The 16,408-nt window shown below is 38.8% G+C and overlaps 1 protein-coding gene across 1 annotated transcript in view; it reads left to right on the forward strand.

Moving 5' to 3' along the window:
• cdyl (chromodomain protein, Y-like) overlaps positions 1 to 16,408 on the forward strand; it is a 152,278-nt gene that overhangs the window by 83,172 nt on the left and 52,698 nt on the right. Inside the window, exon 2 of the mRNA XM_078199140.1 lies at positions 12,931 to 13,597. Coding sequence (XP_078055266.1) covers positions 12,931 to 13,597 — 667 coding nt within the window. The remainder of the gene's footprint in view (positions 1 to 12,930; positions 13,598 to 16,408) is intronic.

A 16,408-nucleotide genomic window follows, 5' to 3' on the forward strand; every position in this document is an offset into this window, starting at 1 on the left:
AAAACGTCCCTCTGATATCTGAGTTATACCTCACCCCTCTCACCTTGAGCCTGTGACCCCTCCGACCTGGGAAAAAGCTTCCCACTGTTCACCCTATCTATCCCCTTCATAATTTTGTACACCTCTATTAGGTCTCACCTTATTCTCTGTCTTTCCAGGGAGAACAAGCCCAGTTTACCCAATCTCTCCTCAATGTTAAGACCCTCCATACCAGGCAACATCCTGGTAAATCTTCTCTGCACTCTCTCTAAAGCCTCCACGTCCTTCTGGTAGTGCGGCGACCCGAACTGGACGCAGTACTCCAAATGTGGCCTAACCAGCGTTCTATACAGCTGCAACATCAGACTCCAGCTTTTATACTCTATACCCCGTCCTATAAAGGCAAGCATACCATATGCCTTCTTCACCACCTTCTCCACCTGTGCTGGCACCTTCAAGGATTTGTGGACTTGCACACCTAGGTTCCTCTGTGTTTCTATACTCTTGATGGCTCTGCCATTTATTGTATAACTCCCCCCTATTAGTTCTTCCAAAATGCATCACTTCGCATTTATCTGGATTAAATTCCATCTGTCATTTCTCCACCCAATTTTCCAGCCTATCTATATCCTGCTGTATTGCCCGACAATGTTCATCGCTATCCGCAAGTCCAGCCATCTTCGTGTCATCTGCAAACTTGCTGATAACACCAGTTACACCTTCTTCCAAATCATTTATTTGGTGAATTGGTCGTTTGAATGTTGGATTAAAACTCTTGAGATCTCCCAGTCCTAGAACTTTCAACATGCCTCTAGAGAGGCAGAAACACACTGCCTTCTTCCATTAGCTTCTAACAGCAATTAAATCGAAACTTAAAAACTTGGACTTTGTGGGGATGGGGTGGAAACTGTCCCCAGGCAGTACCTGACCTATCAATCATGTTCCACCCAACAACTCCAAAAAGATCATAAAACTCCAGGACACTGCATTTGTCCAGATTAAAAATAAACATGTCCGTTACATTGCTTCAATAACAATTAGAGGACACTGGCTACAGACATTACAGTTAGCATTGCTGCCTCTCAGCACCAGGGATCCGGGTTCAATTCCGGCCTCGGGCGTCTGGAGTCTGCACTTTCTCCCAGTGTCTGTGTGGTTTTCCTCCGGGTGCTCAGTTTTCCTCCCACAGTCCGAAAGACGTACTGGTTAGGTGCATTGGCCATGCTAAATTCTTCCTCTGTGTACCCGAACAGGCAACAGAGTGTGGCGACTAGGGGATTTTCACAGTAACTTCTTTGCAGTGTTAATGTAAGCCTACTTGTGACACTAATAAATAAACTTCACGGTGCCAAAAATAAAATGCTAGGAGCTGCTTGACAAAACCTGCAAAGAAAGGCACAATATCATTACACACCTAATATTATCTGAATGCTTCAAAGGCAAATATGCAGAGATCTGTGATTCTGGTAACTAGTATTTTCTTCAAATTACAATTCTTAATGTCAGTTTCTTTGTAGAAGCTATCTTTCTTCATCCCTTTTAACATGTTCACAGCTTTATACAATGCTCCTTTCACCATTACCTGTCCTCAGTTGTCCAACTGGATGGGATTGCTTTTGCTTAGTCCCAGTTCTGTCTATCCAACTGTGATGTGGAGATGCCGGTGTTGGACTGGGGTGAACACAGTAAGAAGTCTCACAACACCAGGTTAAAGTCCAACAGGTTTATTTGGTAGCAAATACCATAAGCTTTCGGAGCACTGCTCCTTTGTCAGATGGAGTGGAAATGTGCTCTCAAACAGTGCAAACAGACACAAAATGAATTCACAGATGATGGGACATTTTGTGTCTGTTTGCACTGTTTGAGAGCACATTTCCACTCCATCTGACGAAGGAGCAGTGCTCCGAAAGCTTATGGTATTTGCTACCAAATAAACCTGTTGGACTTTAACCTTGGTGTTGAGACTTCTTACTGTATCCAATTGTGGCCAGTTATTCACCTGCAAAGACTTTCCATCCAGATCCTGCATTGTTACCACTGGAGTCACACAAGGATCTGTCCTTGGCTCCCTTGCCGCCCCTTGGCAAATCATCCCAAGTACACTAACACCGTGTGCCTCTACACCCTGCACTACCTCACCACACCACCTTGACACCTCCACTGTCTCTGAGCTGCTTGTCTGACGTCCAATTTTTGTTAAACAGAAATTTCCTTGGGAAATTTACTATTGAAAAAACTGAAGTTAGGAACTCTGTTCCCTAGCCACCAGCTATCCCTATCCCTGAGCCCTGTCTGAGGCTGAACCAAACACCTCAGCTGAACTCTTAACCATATATCCTCTACACCAGCAAGACTTGCCTATTTCCACCACCATATCATTCATTGCCTGTCACGATCCTTCCCTCAGCAGTTGAAAACCCTCATCCATAAACCCTCTTCTCTCTCGCTCATGACCAGCCTCCCATGTTGCACCTACTATGATCTCCTCCATAGCTGCCCATATCCTAATTTGCACAGAGGTCATTTCATTAATTACCTCTCTGCTCACTGTCCTACACTGACTCCTGGTTCACAATGCTGTGCATTTAACATTTACATTTTTGTTTTCCTGATCCCTCCATGGCCTCTTTCTCCACCCGCCCCACACCGTTCTAGCCCCTCTGCACTTATTCTGGCCTCTTGCAAATTTCTGATTTTTATCTTTACTACATTGGGATTTGGCAGCTGAAGGCGTAGCCACCAAAATTCTGGAATTCTCTCCTTAAGCCTCACTGTTTGTCTGCCTATCTTTCATCCATTTAAGATGCTCCTTAAAACAAAGCTTTTGGCCATCAGTCTAATATCCACTCGTGTCTCTTGGTGTCAAATTTTGTTAATGCCCCTATGGAGTACCTTTTTATATAAACGCAAGTTGTTGCATATATACACCAGCGTTGATTTCTGTACAACTGCCAGCAGCAGTTGAAAGTTCTGTTGTTGCTTACTATGGTGTTGGTTCTACTATTTTTTTCGCTTGAATGCTATGTGATACTCCAAAATAACCTGTTCATGCAAAGGTTTTAGTACTTTGGATTACATTCTAGTTCTGATGTGCAAAGGTGCTTACATAAGCAGAAAACTTTGTACCTGACCAAATCCAGAGCCTGAGGTATTGACCTACTTGTCTGGTTGTTGTGCCTTTGAGAATTTGATTTTGTGATCTAGTAAGTTGAAATAACATGCATGTTTGATTTTGGTCGCATACAATTTAAATATTTAGTTGTCTTTTTAAACTATCAGCTTCACAGATGATGGGACATTTTTAAAGTTGTGTGGAGCTACATTGTACTGAAAATATTTAATGTGTTCAGCAGTGCACCCAAAATGAACAACTGAATTAGACAGGCAATGACTTGAATAAAGCTGGTAATTATTTCAATGGTGCAAACTATTAAGAATCTGCCTTTAGGGAATACCTAGGTTGCTTTGACTGCAAAGTTTTATAATGTCCTCAAATGCATCTTTTTAAAATGAATCTGGGCATAATAACATTGAATGTTGTTGCAAAGTTGTCATAGTGCTCGTGTTTTCACCTGAGTACAATAAAATTCTGTTAGATAAATGTATGCAATATTAATATTAGCGTAATTGTCCACCTTGCATTTTTGGTGCCAGATAAGTGCACCAACTGTTACACAACTCTATCTGTTTTTATGTAGATATTTGAAAAACTTTTAAATACCTGTAACATTTCAATTCCTGCTCTGCTTCTAGTAAAGGTGACCTAAATGGTGCAATTTTGTTAAGCAAACCATTGTACAGAGTTTTTCTTTGTCCTGACCATTGTTCATTTGTAACATTTTAATCCTTGAGCCAAGTTATGGTAGAATTTTCATTTTAAAATTCAAAAGATTTCTCCGATATCTCCCAACTCTGCCAGGGCAAAGAAAAGTAGCCCGACTATCGAGGTAACAACAACATTGGGCATATTTATGCTTATTTGTTGGTGAGGAGTAAATCTAATAGTAATTTCCAGTATTCACACATGAGCAATTAAATGTTGAAATGGGGAAGATGTCCTGCTTTCCGAAGATGTCACTATACTGAAAACTCTCCGAGATGCCAGGCGTTCTAAGGTGTGAACTTGTGATACCGGTCCACAAAATTGCTGGGACAGAGTTTGGGTGTGACCTTTCAATTGTAAGTGAATGTTTCATGGTATGATGAGTCCTAATTATTGCCAAACAATTTCTAGCACAGAGTATTTGCTTTTGTAGTCAGATTCCCCCGCCCTCCCACAAAATCTAGTTGATTACACAGTTGATTGACCTGTTCATACAGATTCCAAACACCCTGCAGAGGGCACTGTGCTGCTTCGGCTCCTGAATTGCCACGTGTCACCATGCAATTTTTGAACTTTAAAAGTCCAGCAAGGTGAATAAATCCATAAAACGCTAAACTTCATCGTTACTTCATTTTTGATGTAAACTTGCAGAATGAAAATCGATGCTAGAAATGCAACAATAGCATTTCGTGTGTAGTGAGTAGTTCTGTACTTTGCAGTAAAAGTGGATACTTTGATGTAACATGCTCACTGTTTGCCTGCCTGTTAATTCCCCTCACCCACCCTTGGGCCATTTTACAGAACAAAGCTTTAACGTGTTACTGATGATTTGATTTTGTGTGACTGAGCAGTTTAATGACATAAATTAAACAAATGGATTTGTAGTTTTGCCTTGATACCTATCAGTCATGCTTACAAGACAAATTTTAAAATATATTATTGTGGAGGAGAACATCCTGAATTTTGTGATTACTACACAGTAGTAGAGAAATTAGTGAAGCTCAAGTGAAACAAAATACAGGGACCTGTTGGGATGTGTCCAAGAATCATTGGGGAAATGAGGAGAAATAACGAGGCTCTAGAAATTGTATTTTAGGGTTGAAATTGAATGTGTGCTGATAGATTGGAAAATAATACCCATCTTCAAAATGGCAAGCAAAGTGAATAAGGGTCATTATAGGCCAGTTACTTCACATCTGTTGTAGGAAATATTTGGACATTTTTAATTACAATATTTTACCAAAATCTACATAGAAAGCAATTGGTAACAGCCAATTAGGATTTTGGAGAGGAAGACTGCGTTCAACAAATATGAATGCTTTTTGAGAGAACGATAGATATGGTGGATGGAGAAATGCAGCAAAAATAATGTAAAGGAACTTTCAGAAAGCCTTTGACCAGGCATGTCAGTGGAGAGATTAAAGAGTACAAAATTAGAGGGAGAGTAGCAAATTATATTAAAGGTTGAGCAGAGGGACGGAAATGTTTTTGTTCATTGTATCAAAATTTGGGCATATGGCGAGGTGAATTTTGCTGGTGACATTCAAATAGATGGCATAGTAAATAAGTCTGAATACTAAAGATACTTGAAGGTGATATTAATAAGATAGCTTGGGGGAAACATAAATGTTGAATTTTAATATCCGCATATGCAATATTTGGTGCAGATTTGCAAAAACATGTAAATTTATGTTTAGGGGCAGGTTGGGTAATGTGGATAGGCATGTAAAACTTCAGAACAACCAAAACTGCGTTGTGTGTAGGTTTGTGCTCTTGAGAAAGACAGTTCGGGCAATAAAGAGCAGATTCATGAGGATTTTGTCTGATATAGGCAATGCAAATACAAAACAAGACAATTTAAGAGGTGATATGTTGGAAGAGGTTAAAATGATGAAGGAACAGCACAATGTGGATAAGAATAGACCTTTGCTTCTCATTCTCCTTGATTTAAAAGTTGAAAGTTTTGTTCAAAGCTGCCAGTGATTGAGCAGTCTAAAAGAAGAGGACGTGGGACACAACTACAGATTATAATTTTAAGAATGGGAGTTGGATTTGTGAAATGTACAATTGGAGTTATTGATTTAAAGCAGAGATCTATGAAAACATTTCAGGTTTGGTTACGTGTAATTGTACAAAAAAGGGGAAATAAAGAATTTTGAGAGTCTGGAGCAGACCCTCAAGTTTTTGATACAATCTGGTTAAAAACCAGCAACTTTTTGTTTAAGGTAGACAAAGTTGAGTTAAGAGAGTAACGTTTAACAGTTTTTGAACAAACAAAATAAACTATACTATACATGATCAAAAGGATGAGACAGTTTACGATATCTATTCAATATTTTAACAGTCAAGGTTAGTATGTGGTACATGTGAATTACCACAAACTGTGGCCAACCTCGCTCACTATACAGCTGAATCAATGGGAAATGCAAGCAAGACAGATTCCACTGATTTCTCAGCCACCTTCCCAGATGTCAGTAACGTTGAGTCAACAGATCTTGTTGAAACTGTCTCTCATGAGGAATTCCAATTTTCACCTTTGAAATTCTAACCTTGGAGTCCTCGGTCACTCCAACTTTGATTTACCTCAGTGACTGCTCATCTTGCAGGGTTCCAATATCATCTCTTGCGACTTTGTTCCCTTGGATTCCCAAGTCTGCAATCTAGCATCCATTCACAAGCAGAACTTCAGCTCTTCAGCCACGCTGAGCAGAGCACTCCTGCTTTAAAGGGGTTCCTTTGCCCTACAGGCCCACTGTACAGTCATGATAACCTTCTGCCGCCTTCAATCTACAGGGCTTCCCTCAAGCCTTTGTCACTTAGTCTGCCAACACCAACCCTTTTTTTGCTTGGTGCTTCATCTTCCACTCCTTTCTCCCTTTTTAACTAGGACCTCTCCCACTCCCTTGCCTGGGACTCACTTTTTGGGACGTCTTCCTGTGTCGTCTCCTTCTCTGGGAGTCTCTGCAATTTGGCATTTTGCTCCTGGTCACATGATCCAGTTTTTGTGTTGTTTTCCTTTTGCACAGGTGTGCTGGGCCCATCTCCTAGACCCAAATAACTATAAAACATCAGCACCTTGCCGCCTACTGCCAATCTATGCACATGCTGAAACCTCCGAGGGTTGTCGGGAGAGTTCCTGGCTCCCACTCACAAAATGGATATAGTTTTGGATCTCCTTAACAAGGGACATTGGAACTGGGTGTGCACATTGGATAAGAGTTGTTACTTGTCAAGAAGATAAAGCTAGGCTGTTCAGGAAGCACATCCCCACACACAGCAGTGAAAATCTGGAGCTCTGCCAAAAATTTGTTTGAGGCTGGAAGGGCCAATTGAAAATGTCAAAACTTGAAGACTGATAGATTTTAGACATGAGTAATTAAAGATCATGAAACCAAGACATACAAATACAGATCAGTTTTGATCTAATTGAAAGGCAGAACAGACTCGAATGGCTTTATAACCTATTCCTGTCCTAATGTGAAGCTTTATCATATTAGTCATGTTAGCAAAGCTGTCTCTATGCATCATTCACATCTAGTGAATAAACAGCAGCTGCTTGTATTGTAATCTTCATTTAGGATCAAAGAACCAAACAGCTCAGACTTCATTGCGTTATGGATTTGAATCTGGTCCACACCATTAACTAGAACTTAAGTGCCAATAAACACAACAAAATGATTTTCCTTCTGTAACAGTATGACCAAAGAAAATTAAAGTCTGTGCAATTCCATTTGAAGTATGAATCCATTTGGTCAAGAAACCTTCACTAATAATGGAGTCTATGAAAAAGTGCTGAAATACAGCTTTTGGAAGTCTCGGATGCTATTGTTTAGACAGAGTTGTGGATCAGCACATTTTGTATTAAACTAATTAGTTCGTTGGTTTACTTATTTTAGCAGTCTGGCGCATGGGACATGCTTGATGTACTTGAGTTCTGAAGCAGATTTCCTTATGATATTGCATGATCAAAAATGCATAATTGCTACTCTGCTAATCTATTGCCATCACTTGTAGATCATAGTGTGTTGAAATTATTTTAAAGTAGTTGCAGGCCTAGAAATCAATTTCTAGTGAAACAACTTTGAATAATGGGTTACCATTGGAATTGATAAAACTGAATTATATTCCATCATTGTGTCTGAAAAAAAAACTGTACAAGTTGAAATACTGTACCATACATGTGCAACACCGTGCATCCCTAGCTGAAATGCAAAATAAAATAAATCATTAAAATAAATCTCGTATAAATTCAAACTCTCTGACTCTCACCAGCCTCTTTAAAATCCCCAGTTTCACTGTCACTGAGGGCTTTTCTTGCCTTCTTTGTAGCAGCAGGCATGTTACCAGCACTTACTGGGCATTTCTGGCTCACATTTGAAAGTAATTTACAAGTCTCACCCATAGCAGGCTCTCCTAATACTCCAAAATTTAAATTCAAGTTTTTGCTTGCGGAGAATAAAACAACTTTGGTTTTGGATGCCTCCAGGATTTTAAAAAATCTCAAGTGTTGCCTTGAATACAGTACGAACAGCCTCCTTAATGGTGCAGATTGTACCGCAAGACCTGACATTGAACAAAGGGCATTGACACACGACGGCAGTGGGTAGTGATAGTGAATGAAGACGGGTGGCAATGATGCTCAACGAGGTGCACGCAATGAAAACGGACAGGATGATGCAAGGAAAGCGATTGTTCGAAACTACTCTAAAGCAGAATTCGTGTCTTAAATTGTCCGAAAACAACTTTAAAATTAAACAACTTAAAGGGGGTGACTTAAAGTGTGGATTCACTGTACATATTAGTTGCTTTATATAGCAAGGTAGCATTTAGACAACTTTTCAAAGTGCTGGTGTTTGTTTTCCTTCTGTACAAACTTGCATCGTATTAAAATTATTTTTCTAAATACTGCTGTTTCACAGTAAAGGGCAGAATAATAGAGATCTTCCTGCAGTGGAAAAATGGGAAAACCGTGTTGAGCATCGAGCTCATCGTTGATGCATCCATTCATGTTTCCCGGCACAATCTGTAACACACCTCTCACCTCAATCAGAACCTTGTGGATTCCCATCCCAATTCTGTGCTGACTGAATGCGATGCTGTTGCCAATTTCAGCCAAGGTCCCGTTGGCCCCTTCAGGTGGAATTAAAGATCCTGAGACACTATTTCAAAGAAGAGCAAGTGTATTCTCTCTCGGATATTTATCGCTCGATCACATCACAAAAACAGATTATCTGGTCATTATTGTAGGAACTTTTTCTAAACAAATTGGCAGCTGCATTTCTGATCAATGGCAGAGTGGCGCAGGAGTCCTGGGGCGAATGATGTCTTGGTCCAAGTTGCTTCATAATTTTATTTGTACTCCAAAATTCTGAATGACATATGGAAGAATACTACTTAATTTCTGTTAATTTCATGCTTGCTGCAGCTCTGTTTTAAATAGTTTTAAAGCTAACCCATTTTTTAGTCTTCGTGGAAAAAAATATTTAAAGTTGGATTTTATTGTCATTTTACTAACATTTTGCAAATATTATGGCAATATTTTATTGCTTAATGTTAATTTATGTCTTAAAGAAAAACATTAAAATTAAGTTTCTGGCTTCAATATTAAACTTTTTTTCCATGACTTTTTGTGTAAGTGCTAAAGTTTGCTGCATGTTTTGCCTTTCCCAATACAACAGGTGTTAAACATGATTTTAAGTTGCAGTCACCAAGACCCAACAGTAAATATGTCTGTGGCACAATAATGCATGCATCCTCCTACATCTCAAACATGATTGCACATCAGAAGCACCTAACTGGTTGTGAAATAAAGGTATTGGGATTTTCTGAAATTAAAAATCGCTATATGAATTCAAATTATTTTATCAAAGGTAACATTTTTTAACCTTGGAAAGATTTTAGTAAGAAAATAGTAGACATTCCTAACTTAATTGTTTACCTCTGACCCTGGTTCTGATTCTCATTTGTAATGTGTGCTATGATCATTATCCCCTAAATGTTCTCCTGACAGTTCTTCCACTTGACCCACCATATTCCATAGACCAGGTCAAGCAATGTCATTTTCCTTGTTGGGCTGGAAACGTATTGATCAAAACATTTCTCCTAAATACACTTCAGAAACTCTTCTCCCTCTCTGCCTTTTACACTGTTGCCATCCCAGTCTATTTAAGGATATTCACTCCTTCCACCCTGCCCCAATTATAACTGCCCTATAGTTTGTCCTTCTCATCAAGTTTGTTCCTTTATATCTTTCCCACTGCTTTAGCCTTGTAGAATGAATCCAGTAGTGCCACTATTTCTTTGCTCCATGCAAATGGACCTAGGCCCCATATAATTTCAAAATGGCTTTAATACTCCAATTGCTTTGTAAAGTAGTAAAGGCTAACATACAATTTGCATTCCTATTGCTCGCTGTACCTGCGCATTAACTTCTTGTGATTTATGTACGAGGCAACCCAAAGGTTTCTAAATCCCAACATTTCCCAGTCTCTCAGCATTCTAGAACATTAGAAGGTAAGGCTGGGGCTTGGGAGAGGTGGTAGTGTTAAGTACATATAAATAGTATTCAAAATAAAATGGCAAACAGTACAATTTCTATTACTGGCAGACTGTTTTAAATTAAATGCAAGAACAACAATTTTAATCATGGACTGGAAAAAAGATCAAAGTAGTAGATGCTTATTGACCTGAAATGTTAACTTTGTTTCTCACTTCGCAGCTGCTGCCTGACTTGCTGAGCTTTTTTCAGTATTCCCTTGATGATTCCACCATACATCTGGGGATGTTCAAAATGGTGCATTTAGTAGTTACATTGCAGTGCTCCAAGCTAGAATTAAGACAATTATGGTGATTTTCGGCACTTGGTTGGCTGAAGAAACAATGATCAAACAGAAGCATTGATGATACTATGACAGCCTTGGTATTTCAGCTAGTGTCCTTGCTTCTGTTGTTACAACTTGTATGGCTTGACTATAGATCCAACAGTTGCGCAGATTTTGAATCTAGCACTGTCACCAACTTAAACAATGCTGGAGAATATTCGGGCACGCCAATCATTTTGAGTACTGCTGAAAAAAGCTTAGACTATTAGCAAAGATGATTGGAAGCATCAGTGGTAAGATAAAGAGCTAATGTTTCAGAGCTGCCAGACCTGCTGAGTATTAGAAACATTTTCTGTTATTTCAGAATTCCAGCATTCAGTTTTTGTTCATAACTTACTACTGCCTGTTTTCATCTGCTACCCATCGTGTGACAATTGCAATTTATGCCACGTGTCTCCCTACCTTGTTCCCTCTGCTCCAGGCAACTCCTGATCACGTTCCCTAATGATCTTATCCCCTCAGCTTGTTGGCACGTTGAGCTCCCAGTGGATGTAGGAAATATAGCAAACAGTGGCATTTGTCCACGAGCACTTCACAACAATACAGCGGAAGATTTCGGTTCATTATGTGTTGATTAAATCGTATGTTTGGTTTATTGCACATTGCTTTTTTGCATAATATTCCATCTTGATTCTGTTATTCTTGGAACCTTATTGATCGGACAAATCCTGCAGCAAAGGCTTTGGCTGAATGTTACGAGTGTCATCTAGATCCTTTTGAGTAATTCAGTGAAGCGGATGCAGTTCAATGTGGATTGACTTTGAGAGCAAGGAGCCAAAAGAGGAAGTCTGTATTAAGTGAATCATGCAGTATGCTGATCAGAAAAGTTGAGGTTAATGTGGATAAATCTATAAAGACCAGTTAGGGGGAAAGCACAGGTAAATCTGGAATAAATCCTTATGATCTGCTAATTATTTCCAGTGTTTTCCAATTTTTTTTTAGCAATGCACTAGGTTGCTGATAAGTAAGATGAGAAGGCATTGGAGAGTGTACAGATACGATTCATGACAATGGTTCTAGAGTTGTTAGGACTGTTATCCGAGGAGAAAAGAAGGCCGAGGAGAGATTTGATGAAGAAAGGTATTAAAAATCCTAGATGAGAGTAAATGGAAGGAACTGTTCCCACTCAAGAAAGTATCGAGAACGAGAGGGCACAGATTTAAACTAATCAGAAAAGATAGAAAATAAACTTGTTTACACATCAAGTTGCTAAGATCTGGAACGCACTACCTGAGACTGGTGGAGGCAAATTCAATCAAAGCATTCAAAAGGAATTGGACTGTAATCTGAAAAGGAAGAATGTGCAGGGTTATGGGAAGAATTGCTAAGGGGATTTGTAGAGCTGGCACAGACGATATGTTGAATGACCACCTCTTGCACTGTAACAATTCTATGAAGTTGAGTACTGATCAAAAGGGCCACAATGTGTTTGTTTATAATCATTAATCATTAGAAGGATAATGTGGATAATGAGTTTAAGTCCTGGGGAAGGTTAAGAAAGTTAGGCATGATCCCTTTTATAAGAGGAGAAATGGCAACAGTACCAATTGTTCAAAATTATGGAGGGGTTGGGAAAGGTGCTCCTGGCAAAGGGAACAAATACCACATGTCACTAAGGGCAAGAGTTTATAGTGAAAATTGGATAATAAGTTAAACTAGATGGAGGATAATAGAACATGGAAAAGTTATTGATACAAAAGTCGTTTGAATATGTTGGAGAAACAATTGGTTTTTTTTAGAGCAGGAAGTTTGAAGAATATGGTGAGAGGACAAGGAGGTTGAGGGTTGGGTGGGAGGAGGGGGCGGGGTGGTCAGACATACAGTTAGCAGTGGTCTTTTCCAGTTCTGTATGTTTCCATTCCCCTCGTAAGGTGGGTGAGTATGATTATCATCAATCAAAAACAGTTGAGCTTTTTGAGCCTTGTGATCTTTACCTGCTGCTAAAATTATATGTATTTTTATTTAGTTCTCACTATATTCTCTTATCGTACTCCTACTATATAATTGTAAACTACTGTGTTTTCCATGCATGATTTTTGCATTTAACTGCTGGTACATTTCCTCAACAGATTATAATCCTATTATACTTTGTGGAAATGTTAAATAAAGTTTGGACACAATTCTAGACTTCGTCATTTACCTGCATTACTCCTTTATGACTGGAAGAGTAGAGTTAATCCTCATTATTTAGCGCCTAATCCACAGCGAGTTCTGTGTCACTGATTCCTTTGTTTCCTGATTTAATAGGTAGAGAGAATTGTGGCCAAGAGGAAAAATAAAAAAGGGCGAACAGAGTACTTGGTCCGGTGGAAAGGTTATGACAGTGATGATGACACATGGGAACCAGAACATCATCTGGTGAACTGTGAGGAATATATTCTGGAGTTTAACAGGCAGCACAGTGATAAACAGAAAGATGGACCTTTTTCCAGAGCAAACAAACACACTCTAAACAATGCTCGAAAACAGATTTCCCGGTCGACCAACAGCTCTCTATCAAAGTCTTCTCCCCGATCACCTGGAATTGGTAAAGATTGTGATTCAAAAAGTTCCAGCCAGTTCTTGTCAAGTCACCAGAAATATCGAAAAACCAGCTCTCAGACTTTCTCCAGTAGGAAGACAATGGACCTCACTAAATCTGGCATCAAAATCCTAGTTCCCAGAAGCCCTCTAAAGAATAGGATAGTTGTTGATGGTTTTCAGGATGCCTCATCAGATAGATTTGAGCAAATGCCACAGAATCCAGACTCTGTAGCACCAGACCTGGCTATTGAAAAGCCGTTTGGAGCTTTGCTTGTCCCTGGAACAGAGAGAGCCAGAATGGGAACCAGGCCAAGGACGCAACCATTATCACCCCAGCTGCAACTGCCAGTGACGGGAGCAACAGCTTCAACATTGTCATTTAATGGAAAAGGTAAGTGTGAATGTGTTTGCATTAATATACTTTAATTTTGTTGAAAACTGAATAATCATTTAAAAATTGTTGCAACAGTTCAGTATGAAATATCAATTATTTCAAAGCCTTGAGGCTACATTCTGTAAAGCTACAAAATAATAAAATCTGTTCCAGTACATTCCCACCCAAAAAACTAAACTTATTTACCCAATCTCTCATCAGTTGCCATGGTGGCAGCTAGGCATTATAAGTACAATATTGCTTTTGGCATCATCTGTTACAAATAAAGTTCTACGTTTTTAAAAATAAGGATCCTCAGATCAACCTGATTAAACTTTGTGTAATTTTGCTCTGATTTTTAAAAAATATATGTCCCACCATGTGTACCATCGGTATAATCTGTAATGACTGATAGAAGTACACTTTAGAATACGATTAATCTAGTTTCTGTCCCGATTGCCTTTTTTGGTTGAAATGTACTGGAATTCTGATACAATATGAAAGATTTGTGCTGAACATTTCATGAATTTATGTCAAAGATGAAACCTGCTCTAAATCCTTTCATCATTTTGAATATTTGATACTCAATGCCATGCACCCTAAATGCAATGCAATGCATTCCAGGTCATTTGACATTCAAGGAACGTCAATTGTAGTAGCAACTTATTGAATTTTACACCATACCTCAGTAATGAAAATTGCAGCCAGATTGCCAGGAGATTGGAGTGAGAATTGGCTGTTGCTGTTCTTGCAGTGGCAAAATAAAATAGCTGATTTTTCTTTTATTTGACAGAAGCTTCATCTTGTCTGCTTTTGTCAAAATAATTTGTAAAAGATATTCTGTCCTGTGCTACAAGTTGCTAATGTAATCATAATTTATTTATTTAATCATTGTGATTCCATGGTATTTAGCCTGATCAGGAATTTTGACCAAAATGATAGTAAATGTTCTTGAGTCAAAGCATGTGCATTTTGAACTGATATATGCCATATATATGACAGCTTAAATTCTCCAGGATGGCCTTAACCTACAGATTTAAGAACATAATCTGTTGTCTTCTGTAATCAACGTACACATTTCAGATCCTGCAGTCTTCCTTCTAATATTCCAAATTCATTGTCGTTTCTCCCCATGTCCTTTTACAATAATGATCGTTGTTTTGATAAGTGTATATCATTTCTCCATTTTTTTATTGTTATTTCTCCTTTTTACGACCTGTGGTAATACTGTGCCTTTAAGAAATGCATTTATATCAGGTTTCTTGTGAGGGGTATGTTTAAAATTCAGCTCCATTTTACGTGGTGCCAATTTGTCTGCAAAACAGCTCTCAGGCTAAGAATGCCTGCTAATTGATTTTAGCAAGGGATATGTTTTTAATCTGAGTTGAAACATTTTTGTTTGGTTTTTCCCCTGGGGTTTCAGAGTAGGATTTTGATTAAGTTGATTGAGAGTCATGTGCTTAAGGAAGGCACTAAGCTTACAGGGAAAACCAAGCAGTTACTGTCAGGTTCTGAATGAAGCAAGAGGTGTCTTTTGCTCTCGCTTAATGTACTTGAGGTTTCTGATCTGTATCCGAACAAATCCCAAACCGTTCATTACCGCAATCCCAAATTTCATCTTCATACTCTGTTCATCTGACACTTCTTGCAAATTGTCTGCTTTTTTAAAAATAGAATTTATTTTTCTCTGCAGACTAATATTATTGAAGAAGTAGGTGTGAATATCAAGGGTATTTCTTCCGCCACCATTTATTTTCAATAGCATACCAGATTAAGGAAAAATATGTACTCCAATCAGTGTTGTCAACCATTTGCTCTGCTGTGTGAAAACCTCTCCTCCAATCATTTTGGGTATAATTGTATTTGAAAATAAAAGGGCACTCAGTGAACTAACACAATATCCATTCCACCTTTTGAGGATCTTGATTTAAATTTAGCCTGCAATGATGATATATACGCCGCAATGCCCCCACCCCTCCCCCATTTAAAGAATTACGCAGTCGTGTCTGACATGCCTAAACTGGAGTTTGTATTAAGTGTTCAAATAGTGCATCGATCTGAAAAACATGGTGCCCATATATTATTTTTTCTCGTTCAAAGCTCCAATCTTTCAAATTCCTTCATTTATATGTTAGCGCAAAGCCTGCAATAAAAATCAGTTTGCTTTTTTTTAAAGAAGTGCTTTACGTTGGCAAATGAATTGTAAAATCATGCTCTCATTACACTCAAATTTAAATGGTCAAAATAAAATGGAGATGAATTGTCACCAATAAAGGCACCCAGTTGTATCCTTATCTGTTTAGGTCTAAGTCTCATGTCAAAGTGTAGGCAGGTAATCTAATATCAGAATTTTGCCAAGTTACTCTTTGGCCAGCCACCAAAACACTGAGCCAACAAAATCGTACCCTGTGTAGCCAATGATCACTGCTTTTATTCTGCTGCACCATATTTGCCCCCACCCCCACCTGAGTTTCGCTGTGCTGTGACCTTTTCTCTTGACAAACCCCTTGACAAAAATACTGATTCAAATTGCAGCCTTACTATATCAGTCAGCTTAATTTTTATGCGTAGGTGAACTGTTGCCGTTCAATCAATTGTATCCTGTAAGCATTGATCGAGGAGGACTGTTCTGTTAAATTAATGATGAAAATATGAAACACGTTTGTTTCACAACTTGAGTGATTTTAAAGTTTTATTTATTCGTGTCACAAGTAAGCTTACATTCACAGTGCAGTGAAGTTGCTGTGCAATAGCAAATGGAATAGAAGCAAATAGAATGCAAAATTCTGGGGTTATCATTGACCAGAAACTTAAGTGGGCCAGCCAATA

Source organism: Mustelus asterias, chromosome 2, assembly GCF_964213995.1.
Source record: "Mustelus asterias chromosome 2, sMusAst1.hap1.1, whole genome shotgun sequence".
Classification (NCBI taxonomy): domain Eukaryota; kingdom Metazoa; phylum Chordata; class Chondrichthyes; order Carcharhiniformes; family Triakidae; genus Mustelus; species Mustelus asterias.